The 21,041-nt window shown below is 35.5% G+C and overlaps 1 protein-coding gene across 1 annotated transcript in view; it reads right to left on the bottom strand.

The window, feature by feature from the left end:
- The window catches only part of Acss3 (acyl-CoA synthetase short chain family member 3), a 169,623-nt gene that overhangs the window by 17,285 nt on the left and 131,297 nt on the right, over window positions 1–21,041 (bottom strand). Inside the window, exons 10-11 of the mRNA XM_040754956.1 lie at window positions 11,128–11,223; window positions 8,374–8,437 (exon numbers count right to left, since the gene is read on the bottom strand). Of these exons, the coding sequence (XP_040610890.1) occupies window positions 8,374–8,437; window positions 11,128–11,223 (160 nt within the window). The remainder of the gene's footprint in view (window positions 1–8,373; window positions 8,438–11,127; window positions 11,224–21,041) is intronic.

Genomic DNA, 21,041 nt, shown 5'->3' with positions numbered 1-21,041 from the left:
GATGCTCGTTATGATGGTAAGGTAATGTGGCTAATGTCTGTTATCCAAACACTTAGAAGGTAAAGGCAGGAAAATCAGTAACTCAAGAGCAGCCTCAGCTTCTCTCTCTCTCTGTCTCTCTCCTCTCTCTCTGTCTCTCTCTCTCTCTGTCTCTCTCTCTGTCTCTCTCTCCGTCTTCCTCTCTCCTTCTCTGTCTCTCTTTCTCTGTCTCTGTTTCTCTCACTCTCTCTCTCTCTCTCTCTCTCTCTCTCTCTCTCACACACACACACACACACACACAGAAACACACACACACCACCACCACCAAATAAATACTAATCCTATGAAGAAATTTTTGAAGATAAACCCACATGGATATAATAAGTGTCTCAGTAGCTATAAAGTCCTTGGAGATCAGTGGGATGATCAAGGTAAAGTGTATGAAAGAGGAAGGAGAAAGCAACAACCCAGAAAGATTTAGAACCAGTAGATCAGAGTATTTGTGGTAGGAAGTCTGAAAATACTAATAATGACCAATTTTCCACAAGCCCAAATGAAGGACAAACTTCCCTTTAAAATGGGTTCTAAATTTAGTAATGAAACTTAGTATTTATGTGAAATATTTTGAATATCCTTAAGACTTTCATTTATGGCATGTAGGTAAAATAATAAAAAGAGAGGCTGGAGAGGAAGCATGAGTGTTTTTAGAGACAATGTCTCATTGGCTGGCCTGTAACTCCATATATAGACCAAGCTTGCCACAAGGTGAAGAGATCCAACCGCCTCTGACTCTTCCTCCTGAGTGCTGGGATTAAAAATATGTGCTTCCCAACTGGGTGGTGGTGGTGCATGCTTTTAATCCCATCACCCAGGAGGCAGAGACAGGCAGATCTCTGTGAGTTTGAGGTCAGCTTGGTCTACAGAGAAAGTGCCAGGACAGGCACCAAAGGTAGAGAGAAACCCTGCATGGAAAAACAAAGAACAATAACAAACAATCAAACAAACAAACCAAAGGCTACCATATCTTGTTTACACTATACTTAAATGTCTGTACTGTCCTTAACTAGGAGAGATGCTGGTTCATAGTTTAACACAGGAAGCAGTTTGTGGAGAGAAGACGAAGGTATGAAAAATTGAAAGACCATCAGAGGAACTAGTCAACTGTTACATTGGTTCATAAATTCACGTATGTGGTAATTCATTTCCTTCATTCATTTACTTCACTTGCTAGTTCCTCAGTGCTTTTTATCCCTTACTCTGCATGCCATGTATTAATAATACAATAATATAAACTATGATCTCTGGTGCATGGAGATCCTAGCATAAAGGAAAATGTAAGAATTTAGTATTTTAACAATAGCTTGCTTGAAGATCAAAATACAAAGCTAGTCACAGCCATAGGGGCCAGGCAGTGGTGGCACACACCTTTAATCACAGCAGCCACACTAGTTAGTCATAGAGGTTGAGCTGTGGTAGCATATGCCTTTAATCCCAGGACTAGAGAGGTGTATAAAACAGGAGCACAGGGTCTCATTCAGGTATTCAATATTCAGGGATCGGCATTCAGTTTCCAGTCCCAGTGAGGACAGGATCTTCCCAGCCTTAATAGAGCTAAGAGCTAGTGGCTAGCTGCTTTGTTTTTCTGATGTTTAGTTTGAACCCCAATAACTCTCCCTGGGCTTTTATTATTTATACTATAGGAGGAAGTCTATAGTTAGTTAATGATGATTTCTCCATTATTATTATATTATATATTTTATAGTATTTTATTACATCACATCTCCAAGTGAGTTAAATAATGTAAAGTGAAAATCCCCCAAGATACATCAGGGAGAATATTTTATTATAGCGAATTGAACTCTGCATTTCCAGAAGCTTCCAGAATGAAATTTTATATCTCTATTTAAGATATGTATTGCTAGAAATGACAAGCGTGGTTGTCTCAAGTCAATGAAATACTTCAAGAAAACAGCTTAATTTTTCACAAGTGCAGTACTATTTTGAGATGAAAGAGGGGAATACTCTCTACTCCTTGCTAACAAGATGTGGTACCTGAATAAATTCAGATGTTTTTCTTTGAGTATTGAAAAAGGTGTTTAAACAGTGACCCCTGAGGCAAATCTCATTATAATACTAGAGAAATGAAGAAAAGTTTCAGAGTGGAAACTGTTTGTGATATATAGATACATATGATAGATATAGATAAATAGATTAGGAAGATAGAGATAGAGATAGATTGATGATAGATGATAGATCAATAGACAGATGAAAGAGATAGATTTATTATTGATAATGTGCAGATCAACGGATAAATAGATGAATAGAATATAGAGAGCTAGATTCATGATAGATAGCTGATAGACAGATTAATAGATATATAGATACACAGGTAAATAGATAAACAAATAGATAGACAGACAGATAGATAGAAGTTATATGTAGACACAGAGACAGCTTTTGGGGCTAGTATTCCAATTCAATCAACACCAAGTTCAATTCCTCCCTCTGTAATAATGGTATAATGGGGTCTTTTGTTTTTTTGTTTTGTGGTTTATTTTTATTTTTATTTTTATTTTTTTTGGTTCCTCTGTATTGTTTCGGAGGCTATCGGTCCAGCCCGGCCTCGAACTCACAGAGATCCGCCTGCCTCTGCCTCTGCCTCCCAAGTGCTGGGATTAAAGGCGTGCGCCACCACTGCCCGGCGGTTTATTTTTTTGAAAAGTTTTTTTATTTAAATTAGACACAAGCTTGCTTCATGGGTCTTTTTTGATGTCTTACAACCGAATGCTTTCTACCATTACAATGAAAAGAACACAGTGTCCTGGAAAGTAGGAGAGGTGAAATAATATTCAAACAATCTTGTTATTGACTATTGTCATCCTTCAAATTCTACTACCCTTTTTATGCTTTCCCCAACTCTTGAAATCAGTGTGAAATTAGATTCCTGTTTTATTTCTCCAATTGCAAATTAATTCAGTTTAGGTAACACCCTTTCCAAAGAGACCATACTGAATAGTGAAAGAAATAATCAAGGAAGCAGTGGTTCCTGTGTAAGAAGTAGGCCAGAGTATTACAAGATCATTAAAAAGCAAGACCGGAATGTCACTTGATGAAGATGGTAACCAAGTCCTGAGTTGTCTGCAGTATAAATCTCCCCTTGCCCGGATGTTTCCTAAGCCTCTTGAAGAATAAACTTTGTTCTCTATTCTGCTCAGAAACCCTGAGCTTCAGAAATGAAGACCAAATTTCTGTTTCTTGTAGAATTCGGGAATGAAACACTATCTTTGGCCACTTGGTAGTGACTGCAGGGTCCAGAGTGAGGTGTTTCTTTGAATGGGAATACAAAGCTACATTTTATTCCTAGAAGAGAAGGCCTAAGACATTTGAGTCTCTCTGTATGAATCAAGACAAAGTGGGTTCTGGCTGTGTTAATACTAAGGCTACTTTTTGTTTCATGTCAGAATTGAGGAAGGTGCCAATCTCTTCATCCTCTGAGTGTTATCACCGGGCCAGTAGAGGATCACGCTAAAACCAGGATCTGAGAGTTAGAAGAGAGCAGGACTAAAAACCATGCAGCATACCTGGTTTTAGTCAAAGGATACACCCCAAAGGAAGCTACTCTGGTGCTTTCCCAAGATGAGAGCACCCGGAATGAAAACTGCTGGGAAACTGTCACGATGTGAGCAAACATCATTAATGGTCAGGAGTTCAGTATGTGCAGAGTGATACTGGCAGATTGGGAAGTAAAAAACATTGGACAGTTCCACACAGTTCCATGTCATCCTACCATTGCCCCAAGACAAGGTCAGAAGTACACAACAGGCAGTGAATAAGCCATATTTCCCATAGCAGCAAAGGACGTGGTCAGGAAAACAACAACAACAACAACAACAAAACCCTGAGAGAGGAAAAGTCAGAGACCAATGGTTTTAATAATCGTGAGCACTGGGTTTGAAGGGAGGCAATTGTAGTTAAAATCTTCTTAAATGCACTTCTCTCTGTTGTCTGGAAATTACTGACACGGTTTTATTTCTGCATGTTAGAACTCTGGATACAATTACAGGAGCACCTTCTAAAATTCATGATCATTTTGTATTCATAGCAACTCACACACCATAACTGCCATACTAAATTAACTGGCTTCAGTATGCTTCAAAAGCAAAATAATTTCAAACATCCATGTGGACATGAATTTTCTCTTCTAAAGGAAACGTAAATTCTATAAATGATATTAACTGGCACCAAACAGTAAAAAAAAATAAAAAAAAAAAACAGAAATACTGCTTATTCGGTCTTAGGGCCCACAGTCATTTGAGCATCATCAGAATGCTATCTATCTGAAGAGGTCACCCATACAGAAATGACTTTGAGAATGCTATAGGTGGTATACAACAAATGGAGAAATCTAAGATCATCAGAACACATGGAAATTTGTCTGTTTGATTTTCCCATATGTCACTGCTTCTAAACATGTACAACCCTACACATACTAATTAAACAAGCACTGGCATGCATGAAAAATTTCCAGTTGATAAACTAATTCGCATGGCTAGTGAAATTTGAGTCTAAAAGTATGTTTATTAACAAAAAGTTTCCAAGGTAATTTTGTTAATGAGAAAAATGAGGAATCTTTATGCTCATTTTTTCATCTATTCTACCTTACACATCTAATCTAATATTTTATTTTCAAATATATAACTTCACCATTAACCAAAGAAGGCACTGATTTCTATCAGGTCTTGACACATATCTCTAAATTTCTAATGACATCTGGAACTGAGAATCTGTGTATTAAAATGTCTGTTTAAGGATGCAGGCATAAAGACCATTCCTCACTGGTACCAGTTTAATCACGAAATGCTTTTAGGCAAAAGCTCTGCTACCTTTGAGGACTTAAATAACCCTAGAAGCTATAAGGAAAAGTTAGAGTTTATGGACAATACTATCATATTTTAGCACTTCTGGATTCATGCATAGCAAAGCAACCCAAGTTAGAATGAAGAAACTTGTAAGTGGATTAAAACTGTGAGGGCTTCAAATGTCACCATTAAGATCATATGAAACATCCCTCTGATAGAGATGATTCTTTAAAGTTAAGTTATATAAAGGTATATGCTGTTAGAGAGGTTTTCAAAGGTAAAAAAATATACTTCTGTAAATTGAGTTAGCATCCACCCACAAACAGGCTCATATTTTCACTATCAAGTCCTGCTCACTCCCTATTTTTACCTAAAAAGATTATTATATAATAGCAATTGTTATTAGTTTCAGTTCAGTCTGATTTAAAGAAATATTATTTTTTCTTTAGAATCTTATAGTATTCATATATATATACATATATATATATATATAAAACTTTAATTATCCATTTATCTGTTGAGGAATATCTAGGTTGATTATAATTTTTCCTACAGTGAGTAAAACAGCAATAAACATGAGTGTGTGGTTATGTCTGTGATGGGGAATACAGTTCTCTGGGTATGTGCTCAGGAGTGAAATAGTTGGGTCATATGGTAGTCCTATTTTAGTTTTTAATATGATTTAAAGAAATACAACTGCAATGAGAACACTCAATAATAAAATTTTCTGTCCTTTTGTATGTACTAGATTGACAAAGGTAACATAAAACTTACATAGTTACTGACAAGAGCAGGGGCAGAATTGTACTCTGATCTAGTCTACTAAGAAAGACTTTTTTAGAAGAACAAGATTTATACTTTTTAAACTTTTATATGAATGTATTATATATCATGAAGATTAAAATAATTCTACATAAAGAAATATATTTGCAAACCTGTTTAAGCAAATTTATAGCATTTAATGTATTTTATTAAAGGAAGGGAACCTTGTACAATCTGAAACTGCAAGTAGTAGAATTTGTTCAGTAGAAATAAGTTTCATGGCAAATCATGTTTTAGTTGGACCATGAAATATTCTTTACTTGTAACAACTCATCTTACTGATGTCTGTTGCTTCAGACATACCAATAATGATGTAAAAATTATGTTAATTAGAGACAGGAGGCAGCCTGTATCAATTATTTAAATGCCACAGATTATGTGGCTACCAACTTAATCATTTCATATTCTACTCACATAATGATCTTACAGTATTTTTAATCAATGTAAATTGAAATATTTTCACATCAAATTTTACCATTTTTGCCAGCTAAGTGGTTAGTAATTAAAAATGTTTCAAGAAACTGTGGTATTTACAGTTGTGAGGAATTTAGGATTATGCTTCACTTTGATTTGTTAATTTTACATTTGCTTAAATATTCAGCACAATACAGATGATCTGAAAAAGAGAAAAGATGAAACCAAAGAGATACTAAAATATAGCAATATGTGTAACCAAAAAGACAGGGGGATAAAAGGAGGGAGAAGAAGGCATGGGGGACCAGGAAGGTTGAGTTGAGATAAGAATAGAGGTGAGCAGGATGAGAGATACCATAATAGATGGAGTCATTATAGGCTTGAGGAGAGAGCTGACACTAGTGAGATCTCCAGAGATCTACAAGGATAACACCAACTGGCAAACTAAGCAATAGTGGAGAGACTACATTAATTGCCCCCTTTTTGATGACAAGGTAGATGACTACCTTATATGCCATCCTAGAATCTTCATCCAGTGACTGATGGAAGCAGAGACAGATACCCACAGCTAAACACTGAACTGAACTCCTGGAAGCTAGTGGCAGAGATGGAGGAGTGATGAGCAAAGGGATCAAGACCATGCTTGTGAAAGCCATAGACAGCTGACCAGACAAGGGGGAGCTATTGAACCCCAGACTGATGGCTGAGAGGCCAACAGGAGACTGATCCAGACTTCATGAATGTAGTGTCAGTGAGGAGGCCACAGAAATCACTGGAGTGATCAGTGTTTACCATGGAGTGCAAATGATCTTTGGGAGTCCATTCCAAATAGAGGGATGCTCTCTCTCTCAGCCTAGACACGTGGGGAAGGGCCTAGGTCCTGCTCTGGATGAAATGACAGACTCTGGAGATCCCCTCAAGGAGTACCTCACCCTCCCTGGGGAATGATATGGGGATTGGGTGGGGGGCTGGAGGGACAAGGGAGGAGGGGTGGGAGAGGGAGCTGGGATTGACATGTGAAGCATGCATGTATCTAATTCAAATAAAAATATATACTGAGGGTAACAAAAAGTACAAAAAGGACTGAGTTTCATAATAGAGAAAAATTTTAAGGACGGAATGAAATAAAACTATGTTTAAAACAGGATAAAGATAAAACTGTAGCCCATAAAACACATTGCTTAGTCAACAATATAAATTGGTTGTCAAAAATGTACAGTCATAGACAATCACAAATTGGTTAATGAGGCAACATCTTTAATATATATATATGTATATATATTCTTAGGTGATTTATGAGCATCATAAAGTTCATTTCCACAAACTTAATGATACAGATGAAATATAGGACATACCCTATTAATAGAATAAAACATGGCATTTATAAGCTACTATCACTGTAAAACAGTGATCAGTTTTATAGTACCATTTTCTTTACAGGTATGAGTAAAGACTCAAATCATGAATACATAATACAGTGTATGGAATACAGAAGTCGTTAACATAGACATTTGTTAACATTATGAAATATAAAAATCCATACATACTTGGATATGAGGCACTTTTAAATACTATCAGAACAGTAGGTGGCTTGCATCAGCATGACACAAGATCCTGCATGTTGTATTCATTACAGAGATGTAAGCATGTAAAAGGAATTTGCATCCAAATCCTACAGGAGCAACATCGTATACCTGGTGTGTCTAGATGATGTCCAGATGGTAAGACTGTGAATTTCAAAATTAGTGTTTTGAGAGAAGGGGGAGCTGAAATGGCTTACTGTTTTGAATTTTTCTTTTCCGTTTGAGATTATAATTACATCATTTCTCCCTTCCCTTTCCTCCCTCTAAACCTTTCCACCTGAGTCTTTTTGCTCTCTTTCAAATTCATATCCTACTTTTTTCAACAACTGTTACTGCATGTATATATGTTTATGTATATACACATATAACCATAAATATGATCTGCTCAGTTTGTATAATGTCACTTGTACTTATGCTTCCAGGACTAACCTGGAATTATTTTATATTTTCTATATACAAGAATACTTTTATCATCTATACATTATTTGTCTAATAAGAAAAGGGTTATTTTAAAAGAACAAGACATGATATTTTAAATTTTAATCTGAATATTTGTATGTTATGGAGCTTCCATTTTAAATTACAATTGCACTGAAATAATTCTCAAGCAAAACACATCTTATCACTTATAATACCAATGAAATCAATCAGTTTGGCCTGAATATATCCAGTGGGCTTTTTTCTTTTAGGTGGTCAGGTTAAAAAATTTTGCTTACTTTACCACAATATTTCCTAAGCTTCGAGCCTTCAGTTTTTGCATGTTGTCATCCAAAATCATAACTGTAAAGAAAAATATGAGCACAAATATGAATACAATTATGAACACAAATACTAACCCCAAACTTCAAATATTTTCCCATATTTTCTAAGTTCAATTCTAAAGTTTCTAGCTCAAAATATTTTTTGTATTCTTGCATGACCATGAAAACATGTAAGTAACCTAAAATTTGTTTTCTAAAATTATAAAAGGTCATGCATTTGAAATGTAGCAAGATCGTAAATTGTCTCAAAATCTCCCTAAAATAAATTTGTAAATTTAACAGCCCACAGAATTTTATTTTATGGTTATGTCCATGTAAAACATTAGTCATATGTTTACCTTTTAAAAACTACAGAATTCAGTTTAAAAGTACAGCCAAATACACGTACAATAAAAACAAAGAAAAGCATATCTATTTGTGAGATGTAAATTAGGAAAATTCATGTTTCCAAATATTATTCTAATATTTTCTGTGATATCCTCAGAAAATATGGAAAGTGTTTAATAGAAAATGTAGTGTCCACAATATAGTACATTAAACATAAAATGAATTATAATCATCTAGATTCTTTGTATAGAGTCTTTATATTTCTTCACTTAGGTCGCTCTTAAGCAGCTAAGAGAAGACGGTAGCCCAAGACAAAATTAATCACCTAGATTTTTCATAAAGAAAGGCTTCCTTTCCTTTCCCAAAGTAGCTTGCTTTTTACCATAATTCTGTGTATCACATAATGCTTTCAAATGTCTGTATAACTATAAAACAAACCAAAAATATATCAGTCATAAAGTCCCCGGTTCCTTAAGTACAGTGATTTTCTGACAATGAGGAATTTCTGTATTAAAGTGAGACATCAAAGCCTAATTCTTTCATAAGACAGTATAAAAATGGAACAGATATACTAGGGGAAAAATGTATTTAACATCTGTCACAATTGGCAACTCCTAAAAATGTCTCAGCACAAAGACAGTTTTCTGACCAAAAATTGAGGTGACAACTGTTCAGATAAGGGATTCAGTAGATATGGGCTCATTCTCCCATGATAGGAGAAGTCTAGACTTCACAGAATTATAAAACAGATGCCTGTGTGCAAGGAAAAGTCCAATATGACTGTCTATGCATGAGCTGGACATGGACAAATGCAATAGACAAGCTAAAGTGGGTGGAGAAAACTCATGAGACTTCAATGATATATAAAGAACTATAGACAACTAAGCAAATTGAGAGTAGGAGAAGTAGTCTTCTCTCAAGAAGAACACCTATATTGGTTATCCTATGTCAAAAGTTCATTCCTGAAAATATACATATTGTAACATGTCTTAGTTACAGTTCTTATTGCAGTGATAAAACACCTTGACCAAAAAGCAAGTTGGGGAGGAAAGGGTTTATTTTGCACACAGTTCCATAACACTTTAGTATAAAAATCAGTGACAGCAGACACTCAGAAAGGTTAGAAACCTGGCGGCAAGAGCTGATGACATAGAGGCCATGGAGGGGAGCTGCTTACTGGTGTGATCCCCATGGCTTGCTTAGCCTGCTTTATTATAAAATTCAAGACCATCAGCCCAGGGATAGCACTACCCACCATGGGCTATGCCCACCCACATTGATCACTAATTAAGAAGATGCCCTATAGCTGGATCTCATGGAGACCATTCCTCAATTGAGACTCCCTCCTCTCTGATGACTCTAGCTTGTGTTACGTTGACATGAAACTAGTCAGTACATCACATTAAGCAGAATGACCCTGGAAACTAGCTTTTCCTCATAAATGTACTAGATAAAATTGTGTGACCTTATTATATTATGCATATAAAACTTTATATATTAAATATATTATATGACCTTTATGCCTCATTTCCCTTTTTTGTAGTTATGTCTGAATCTGTATCAAATGATCTCTCTGACTTCTCTGAAATGTTTCCAGCACTAACAGCTGAGAATTCATTCCATATTTGGTGTGGTAGTACCTGTGTAACTGCTTGGTTTTATAATATCATAATTTACCAGCCCTAGAAAGCCATACAATTATAAATGGCAGTTAGAAAACCAAATTTTGAAAAAGTTAAAAATTTTACAACTAAGGGGGGTGAGTCCCATAGAAATTGTTTGACTATAATAGTCACTGCAATAAATATAAATCAAATATTGGGAGAATATATTATTGTTATATATATATCATTGTGAAGACATATTTATTTATAATTATTTACTCTGCATTTAATTTTAGCCAACAAGATTCAAAACCCTTTTCAACATTCTTCACAAGCATTATGGAAGAAACTATTGAAGCAAGGAAATAGAGAAAACCACAGTGATTTGTATGTTCTTGAAAAATTAAAGGGCTACAGTACTATAGAAATGATGTACAGTCTCTGTGTGTGCTTCACGCCATTCATCTCTAAATATTTACAAAGCTAAAAACTAAATATATAGCATCATAACTGAAATTATATATGTAAATGCTGGTCACTTCACAAGTCATATTTCAAACCTGTATCCTTAAAAGACTCTTCAAGTGACATTTTCTTGATTTTTAGTCATTCAAAAGAAGACAGCAGAAGACCATAGTGCTATTTTTATGGCAAAAAATGAGATATTAATTTCTAATATATGACATTCTTAAAAATGAGTACTTTTTATACACTAGGTACAAGAAAATACCAAAGTCATAAACAATGCACGCTTCAAATTGCCAATATCATGACTTACCATTGTAGCCTGGAACACATTGTCCTGCCTGCCCTGGTGGAGGTGTTTTGGAGTTACCCAGTCCAATACATGATGCTGTTATTGGAGATCCAGTCTCTAGGGGAAAAAACACAGCTTATCACTACCTTCTTCATCATTGGGTTATGTCACTTTAGTACTTGTGCACAATTCCTTTAGTACTGGACCCAGATTAGATTGTCCCATAATTTCATCTCATAAAGAATAGAATGCACTCTACCTGCAATCTAATATTTAAGATACTTAGCTTTATGGTCACTGCTGCAGATCTGCAACATGAATTCAGAACCACACTTTGTGTTTAACAGAGCCCACAAATATTCTTATATCACAAGAGAAAGCAGAGAAATCCCCATGAAGGCTTTGCAACATTGGCTAAAAGGTAAAAGAGCACTGGAAAAGCTATTCCTTCTGGAGTCATCTAAAGTTATTATGTCGTTCAATATACAGCTTATCTGTGTGCTTTATTACTGGTAGTTTTAGCTTGTTGTCTTGAGAGCCTGCATCTTGACCTGAATTTACCAATGTTTTACAAAAGAGTTTCCATGCTGTTGTTCACGGACCTACCACAGCAACAAACACAAAAAGTTCAGTGCATACTTTGCTATCCACTCAGCCCCATAGGCTTACAATCAGCTCCTATAGATTAAGTGTTAAGTCTTTTGTCCCTAAACCATCTGCAAGAATAACCACAGCTCACACTTGTAACCATAAATTCTGAAAGCAAATATGTTTTGGGGAAAACCATTTGTAACATAAACATTTGGAGTCTGTGGTAGAATATTATTTTAAGATCTGTTACTTTCATTTATTTTCCAGAACATGTGTTTAATGATGCAAAGATGTATTTGATTAAATAAAATTCACCTGTTGTCAGGAGGCTAGGTCAGCAACTGGCAGGAAGTTGTAGGGAGGAGCCAGGTGGAGAAGGGTTTACAAGGAGGGGCAAGACAAAGCATGAGAACTTCTTGGGAAATGCAAAGAGGTGAGCTAGGTGAGCTGCTTGCTATTCATCCTCTCTGGGAAGCAGGATTCTATCTCAGCCTTTGAAATCTTCAGTTCTTTAGTGAGCCAAAGATTTAAGTTAAGTTTCCTTAGGAATTTTGAAAGAGTTGGTACCTGAGGGAACAGAATTCCCTCAGGCTTCGACTCTTGCGGTTTAGCCACTGCTGGTAGCTGTGGAGCTGCAGTTGCTGAATGGGAGAGCAGTAGCTTAAAAGGCAGCAAGAATTAAAAAAAAGAAAAATCTGAAGTCAATAGGCTCTTTCATATAAATGAAGAGTCAGGATAAGAGAATAATGATAGTGAAAAAATGGCACTTCTGCGCATCTTGTTGTACATCTCAGCACACACACACACACACACACACAAACACAACCACAGGATTACCTGTGAAGACAACCATTTCCAATGCAATGAGAGAGCAGTAACAACATTGACACAAGTATTCTGATTATGCTCCTTCCACTTTGAGCTCTGCCATAGTTACCAAGTATATATGTCACTTGAGTATGGAAAACAGTCACAGTTGTCCTTTACCTTCCAGAGCAAGGTTTATAATTCACATATTAACAATATTGCCTCATCCAGTATCAACAGGAGATGTAATTTTGGACAGTAGGAATAGGTCCTATGCCTATGTCAAGTCTAAGGGATATGTGGGTCACAATCCCACTGTTGGGAGGCATCAAATGACCCTTAAATAGGAGTCACTTAAAACCATTTAGATATTTATATTGTGATTCATAAGCGTAGTAAAAATTAGAGCTATGAAGTAACAATGGACATAATTTTATGGTTGGGGGTTACCACAATGTGAGGAACTATACTAAAGGGTCCCAGCATCAGGAAGGTTGAGAACCACTGGTCTAAAGTGTAAGATACTAAACATGTGCAGATAATCAGTAACTATGACCAGTTGATTCTGAGGCTTAGAAGAGAATTAACAGGTATTTTTGCATCATACCTAATCTCATTTTTCCCATAAAATGGCATTTTATACCTACAAAATACTCATCTTATTTCTATTTCCCCTACCACATAATCAATGCAAAGAAAAAATGTACATGATTGTAAGACCTACAATGTTTTCCTCTTCATAGTTTTGAAAACATAGTCTCCTCAACTACACTTTGTAAATGATGTGAGAGATAATCACTGATAATGACAAGAGGAACACAGAGTGCAGAAGTTTAGTGCTGTCCAACACCGCAACCTGATAAGACAGTGGGACAGTGTTAGGAAAGGGGACAGACCTTCCTAGGTGCTTGTGTCTCTACCAGTGCTTCAGCCACTCCAGTTTATCTAACAGAGAAGTATTTGCTGTCATGTTTTGTCAAGATGGTCACTCTAATCAAATGGAGTTCAAACTCTGTATAGGTTTTAGCAATGTAAGACCTATGCATCTTGTTAACAGACACTTGTAGACTCCAAAAAAGAACCAGTGGTCTCTAGTGTCTACCAGAGTCTAGTACTTGTCTCCTATAACACTAACAAACAAAACTCATAACAAATAACAAGACAACTAAACTATAATTGGTCCCATCACAATATAGAATCTTTTTTTGAGTTGACTTCACAAGTAGTCCTAGCTGGTATGGAACTCTCTATGTCTATGTAGACCAGGCTAGCCTAGAATACACAGAGATCCTACTTCCTCTGCCTACTGAGTGTGTTAAAGGCATGGAGCAGGAAGCCTATATTACTGTGAAATCTGTTGTCAGCACTCTGTTCTTCCCACTTCAGATGGAAAAGGGGTGTTAAAGGAGATGGAAGAACAAAGCTTTCCTTAAATGAAAATGCTGCAAATTATTAGCAAGAAATGGCCATCACCCTGCCCTGCATGGGAAGGAAACATACACAGTTCCGGAGATGCTTATGTTATTTTCTATTTATAATGTTTCCAACTTAAGATGACTTGGTTTATATCATTATCATTTTATTATTATATTATATTAAAATATATTATTATTATTATTATTATTAACAAGCTACAGAGAGGGTATTTCCTATAAAACTAATTTTACTCAGAAAAGTAAGGATGTTAAAAAAGATAATCCATGTAGGCCACTTGAATTAGATAAGATTATGCTTTGAACGTTAGTAATTCAAATATCCTATTTAGTTAATTTAATATTAATTTGGAGTATTAGTAAATGAAATACTGCTAATAATAAGCATATGATATGATCCAGTAAAGGACAGTGATTAGGATGGTCAGGGTAATAAGGAGACTTAGATCAGAGCAAGGGGGGATGAAAATAGATGCTATTCTCTAACAGTTTTTTGTCTTTGTGACTGGGAATATCTTGAGATGCATTCTGCCACGCCATCAAGTCCACAGGTGTCCATCCATCCATATACACAGTCACCATGAACACACTGTTGATCAAGCTGGCCCAATGTAAAGCAGAATTCTTGCTAGAGAAAGCCTACCTCCCACTCTCCAGGCTCAAATCCTTAAATGCAGTCCCAAAGCTCCCCTCTGAACATCTTCTGAAAGTATCTGCTTTGTGCTACAGAAGTGATAATTTTCTGACTCGCTGTTAAAGGGGGAACCGGGAAATCCAGATGTGACATTATGATAATGATATAGTCATATTAAATAAACCAGAACATTATTTTTGAGAAAGAGACTTGGAAATGATATTTGAAGAAATCTCTACAAAAAAATGGGACCCTAGAAATAAAATGCTCTGCAAAGTACCAGATTATTTTCTGTGATAAGACCCAAACAGGAAGCAGAAGGCAAGATATTAAATAATGTGAGGAATATTCATTGGCATTTTTCCTTCTTACTGCATTAGACACTCGTCAAGGATGTCACTTACTGCCTTACACTATTTTATATTGTTCTGTGGCTTATTATCCAAATAATAATTTTTCCTTAATACTTAGAATTCTGAAGAGGAAACAAAGGTGAGATACAATAGACATAATTGTAAAATATGAATTCTGTTATATACTGAGTCAACTACTCTATTTATTTAATTCCATTTAGTCCTGCTATAAGATTGCAAAAGAAACGGTGCCCTTGCACATTGTAAATACTGAAACATAGTCAGAAGGCATGTTACTGAAAATCTAAATAACCTGTCCTAGTCATTTTAGAAGTTAAGATGAATGCTACAGACAAATTTGTTAACATTTGAGATACTTAGGAAGAATACACAGGGCAAGCAGTAAAAAGAAATTGCCCAGATGACTTCAGCACAGAAAGAAAAACATCTTTGTGACAGTGAACCCAGGTTTTCATGCTTACAATAGGAAATTGTAGTGGTACAAATTACCTAGAACTAATGTTTACTTAGCACTTATTATTTGAGAGGGGTAATTCATAGAATTAGATATAGAGTAATAAAACGACTTAAGTTTTCCAACAAAGATACAAACAATAGACAGTAACATAAAAATATCATATATGGCATATTAAAGAATGATAAATGCCCAGGGAAAAAGCAAACAGTGCATGAAATATCATGGAAGATGTTCAGCTTTACACAGACTAAGTATAAGAATGACTTTCCTGAGAAGATGATACTTGGTCAGAAACCTGAAAAGAGTAAGGGCATTATACACACTGATGAAGGGAAAATTTAGTAGGCAGGGACTTCAAGAGTCCTGGGGTAAATTAATTCCAATGAAACTGAGCAGAATGAATGAGATAAGGATTCAAAGGAAAGAAAGTCAGGGAGATCATGAACAGGAGAATTAAAATCTTCAAAATCTTCATAAGAACTTAACCTTTAACCTGGAGGACATTGTGATCTCATGTTGGATTCAGAACAAACTGTAATGAATCGTAAATATAGTCTATTTTAATATATGTGCAATATTCATGTTTTTATGTGCTGTGAGAGGATTTATTATTTAATTCCTGATGGAGGAGACAGAGAGACAGAGAGAGAAAGAGAGATAGAGAGACAGTGAGAGAGAGAGAGAGAGAGAGAGAGAGAGAATGTAGAAGCAGATAAAAAGTATATTAAAGTATATGGCTGGTAGATTTTGGTAGCTTCTTGAAAATTCAGAGATGGTCATAGAAGAATGCACAAAATTGGCAAAAGAAACAGTACCTATGGATGGGTTACAAGGATAGATGGTTCATACAAACCAAAGATAACAAGTATTATGTGAGTGTATATATAAATTGGTGAATTTCTGGGACTACCAATATAACTCAGTGAGTAGAAGAGCATGTACAGAGGCTCACCCACCAGTCTCTCTCTCTCTCTCTCTCTCTCTCTCTCTCTCTCTCTCTCTCACACACACACACACACACACACACACACATATATATATATATATATATATATATATATATATATATACACATTTATTCCAGGGACATATGCTAAGAAATATTTTCAGTTCATAAAAACTTAATGACAAGAATGTTTTCAAAGATTTCTTCAAGTAGGAATCAAGTCATATTAAAAAATATTGCAAAGCCATTCAAAGGTCAGAAATGAATGTTTACCAAAAGAGAATGTTTTTCATAAAGTAAGAATTACACGAAAGTTACTAAATGAAATGTACAATATGATGCATTTTATAGAAATGTGCATTTAGCAATGTGGATATGTTATATTTGCATAAATCTTGGCAACACACATCTAAATATTAAGAGAACTTATTTTGTGATGGTTTTTAAAAAGTAAATGATAAAGAGTTCAGAGCAGTACCTACTGTAGTAAGAAAACTGAATCAAATTCTTCCTAACTCCTTCTACTAATCAATAACCATTTTTCATTATCTTGGAGTCATTTTGATTAGTTTGACCTAGAATGGAGGGATTTTATGTAAGTTTCTGAGAACATTGTCCCTAAGCCACTAGGTATGCTATATGGGCCAGTAACCTGTATCCACCAAGCTAAAAATATCATGAACTTATATCAGACTTCTTGATGAATGCAGCCCTCCAGTTACCATCATGTGTCCTAGAAGCTCATATCAGGTCCTCCAGAAAGAATCATACATTATGAAAATTGCATCACCAGATCCACAAAACCATGAGATACGGCCTTTTTATTAAGCACCATCTTCGCGTGCACCTTTTATGTAACTGCACATAAACGTAGAACACATCAGTGAACATATTACAAAAGTTTTTTGGCAAAATAATATATAATAAGACAAAGTAAAAACTTTCATATTTAAGTTGGGCATGGCAACCCTACAGGAGGAAAAGAGTCCCAAGAGCATGCAAAAGAGTCAGAGAACCAGTCATTCTCACAATCAGGAGTTCCATAAAAATACTAAGCTAATGGCTGCAATATCTGTCCAGAGGACATGTATTGTAATCTTCTGAAATAAACTGCATGAGTTACATGTAGACATTTTTCCTTTTTTGACAAGAATCAGGCACATTTTCTTCTTTGGATCTCTTTTTCATGTCATTTGTATCATCAGGACTAAATAGCCCAGTCCTTTTCATATTGCAGCAAAAAAAGTATTTTAGAGTAGCAAATGCACACTTCTGACATTTAAGGCTTTAGTTTTCATTATTTAACATCAGAGCTTTTAAAAATGAAAAATAAATCACAATTGTAGTCCAAAAATGAATGAGAAATGTTGAAGATTTCAAAAAGAGACTCTATGTATTTTAATTATATAATTTTCATTTCAAATAATTAATATTCAAAAGTTTATCATTCAATGGATGTATTTTAGATTTAATCTCCTCATCAAAAGAAATTTGTTTTGAGTAAAGGATTGTTATGGTTCAATTACATGCCAAACAGAAATAGCAGCATGTGTGAAGATTCTGAAATGAGCCCATCAGGAATTTCAATTTTTCAGCAGAACATACGTCCAGGGAAAACAGCTAGACTAAAGGAGAAGATGAAAGGCAAAGTGAGAGGAAAATTACAAAGGACTATCCATGCCAAGTTTAGAAATCTGAATATTTATCCATGGAGAATAGGATCCTCAGAGATTAGTGGATGCAATCATTGCTAAATTGCAGTATAAAACCATCTCTTCACTTGTGAACTTCACTAAATTAATAATCACAATACTCTGAAATAAATCAGGCCTATGATGGAAAAGGTAAGCCATAGTGGAACATGGGACCAAAATAAGTTAAGAATCAAAAGGCCATAGTAATTGATGACATTAAAAAGAGCAAAAGGAGATGTCTGTTAAACTTCAAGGATTTATTTCACAAAATCAACAATCAGCATTAAGTATAAGTGATAGTCAAGTGAATGACCAAGGTGGCAAGAAGACAAGTCCAGTTGTATGTCTCATAGTCCCTGCTGTATCAGGAAAACTACTATTCTGCCCCTCCTGTGGCTCTGGAGATACTGTATTAGGCAATGTGGATCGAGAAGTTGTTAGTTCAGAACTGGCATTCTGGGGAATAAATCAATTCAGTAGGGTAGCTACTGCTGAGTCATATTAATCATAGCATCATGGTGGACAAAGAGGCAATTTGTAAAGAAATCGTTCTCTCCACTTGTGAATCTTTACAGTGAGCTATAAATAACTTGAATGGCGGTAGCAAATATAAAGCAGAAACAGTGATCTGGACACTGGTGAAAGAAAATCAATTTAATCTCTGTGTTCAAGAGACTGTAGAATGATGGTTTGCAATACTTAAATCAAAGCAATCTAACTTTTGTATAGAAGGCAGAGCATTCATCGGAGGTGTGAGACTGGTCTTCTCGGTACACTGTGGTTGACTCAGTGGAGAATCCCAAGTACAATAAGCAGCTCAATTAGATAAGAAATGCTGAACTAATGAATGAATGAGATAAAGCACAGGAAGAAAGCTTCCCAGACTACAGAGAACAATGAGAGATCTAGTTCAAATCATAATGGCTTTATAGAATTAAATGATGAAGGGTTAAATGCTGCTCTTATATTTCATGGTGTTGAAGTATCTACAGGACAGGGTCTTAAAGATGGCCCTTTCTTTCATGTAAGATTATTCAGGAAAAAACACAGGATATATACATAAGGCAAATTGTGTGTAGACAAACAGATATAGCTTTTACATTCTCTGTTCTTGAATCTGGAGAATGTAGAGGGAAGAGGGGTAAAGGTGATCCCTACAGCTATGAAAGGTTATTCATAGCAAGCAAAGAAAATAGAAATAATATTTATTGCACTTTTATAATAAACTGGGAATTGTTATGATTTCTCTTCATTATAAATCTCATGAAAGCTTTTTAGGAAACCCAATGGGAAACAACTGTGCAGATGATCAAGGGCTTGTCTGCTGCCACAGAGTAAGTGGCTGGGACTGGGATTTCTGTCCTATTAGAATTCAATTTCATCTTCTGCTACACATCCTGCCTTTCCAGGGAGCATTTTCACCTGCTGTTCTCTAAACAAAGACTGACAGTAAAGCAGACCTGCAGTGATTCTGTTGGGCCACTGTGCTAAAACAAAGGATTGTGTGACACAGGAGAAAACAAATTTCCAGATCAAGATTTCTCAAGGAAAGATTTCGAAACCTTTGTTCTTTTAAAGATCTTTATAAACTCAACATAACATTAATATTTGCAGGCAAGGTTATAATGGATCCTCGCTAAAGGCAGGAGAATTAGCATACATGATATTTCAAAGACCAGGCCAGCATCAGTATCGATCGTTTCCTAATGCTCTATCTCTTTCCATTAATTATCAGGAATAATGGCACAAACAGGGATTTCAAAGAAATAATTATACATCTCAAAAATAATTCCTGTAACTATCCTTTTTAAAACATGACGTCTTTTTTACCTTAAAATGTTATAAAGATTAAAAATGTGTAATTAAGTAAGTACTACTTGGTTTGGGAATTCATTTTCAGGTGGAGTGACAACTTGGAAATAGTTACTTTCAAAACAAGACTCCTTATCAAGCGAGTCTTACATTTCACCAAAGATTATTCTTTTCACAAACAAAATTCATATAACTTACCTCTAAGGTCCTGTGTTACAAATAATCTCAATAACAGTCACCTGAACTAATAAACTAATGAAGACTGCTCTGAATGAGAGCAAAATCTCATTACCATGCAACATTGATGACATCAAGATTGTGTTTCTCCCTTACCAGATGGATACTGTCACAGTTGCTCTAGCTGCATGTGACTTTGGTAACAGTTCATGTGCTTTGGCTTCTCCCCAACCACAATGTATCATGCTATAATATCTAAAAGGTCTTTTTTTAAGAAAAAGTGCGACAAATCTATTTTGAACATAAAACTATGAAAAACAAAGCTATGTCAGCCATTAGGAAGTCATCATATATTCTCAAGACCTTCCGGCATTCTAATGTCTGAAGATGCAACAGAGAATCTTTTTTTTCCAGTTTGTGGATATATTGGTCCAGTCCAATCCAGTCTTTCAGTTATACGTTGTGCATCTGCCTGTTCATACACTGTTCTTGAATTTAGAGGTGTAAAAGCTGAAGAAACTTTCACATTAGCATAAATTGAATCTTAGTAAGAATAGAGCAAAGCCAGTTCAGGGAGTAGCAAAGTGTTAGTAAGATGTATTTAGAAAGCAACTCTCATTGTCTACAGTTATATTTTACACAATGATCTATGACTACCAAAACATGTACTAGTGGCAATTTATATTCAGTATCCATAGAATAGGTTTGTAAATGAATTCTGCAATGCAAAGTCACCAAAAAGATATTTTACTCATCAGTGGGTCTGCTCAATGGAGCCTCTTAAGCTAACTCCGAGAAGTTATTGTATAGTAAAAGTTACAAGACTCTAAAGGCTCAAGCTACAAACACACACACAAGTGTGTTTAAACTTGAAAAAAAGCCATCCACATAGCCATCCACATAGTATGAAGGGATATAGGGAATGCGAGGAGCTGTAACGCTTTCAAAGCTGCATTCCAGGAATGAAGGACATTTCTTCTAATAGACTAAACTCAAAATGCCAGACTTTG

Source organism: Mesocricetus auratus, unplaced genomic scaffold, assembly GCF_017639785.1.
Source record: "Mesocricetus auratus isolate SY011 unplaced genomic scaffold, BCM_Maur_2.0 Super-Scaffold_100011, whole genome shotgun sequence".
Lineage (NCBI taxonomy): Eukaryota > Metazoa > Chordata > Mammalia > Rodentia > Cricetidae > Mesocricetus > Mesocricetus auratus.
The sequence above is the reverse complement of the archived record's forward strand: the minus strand, read 5'-3'. Positions and strand labels throughout refer to the sequence as shown.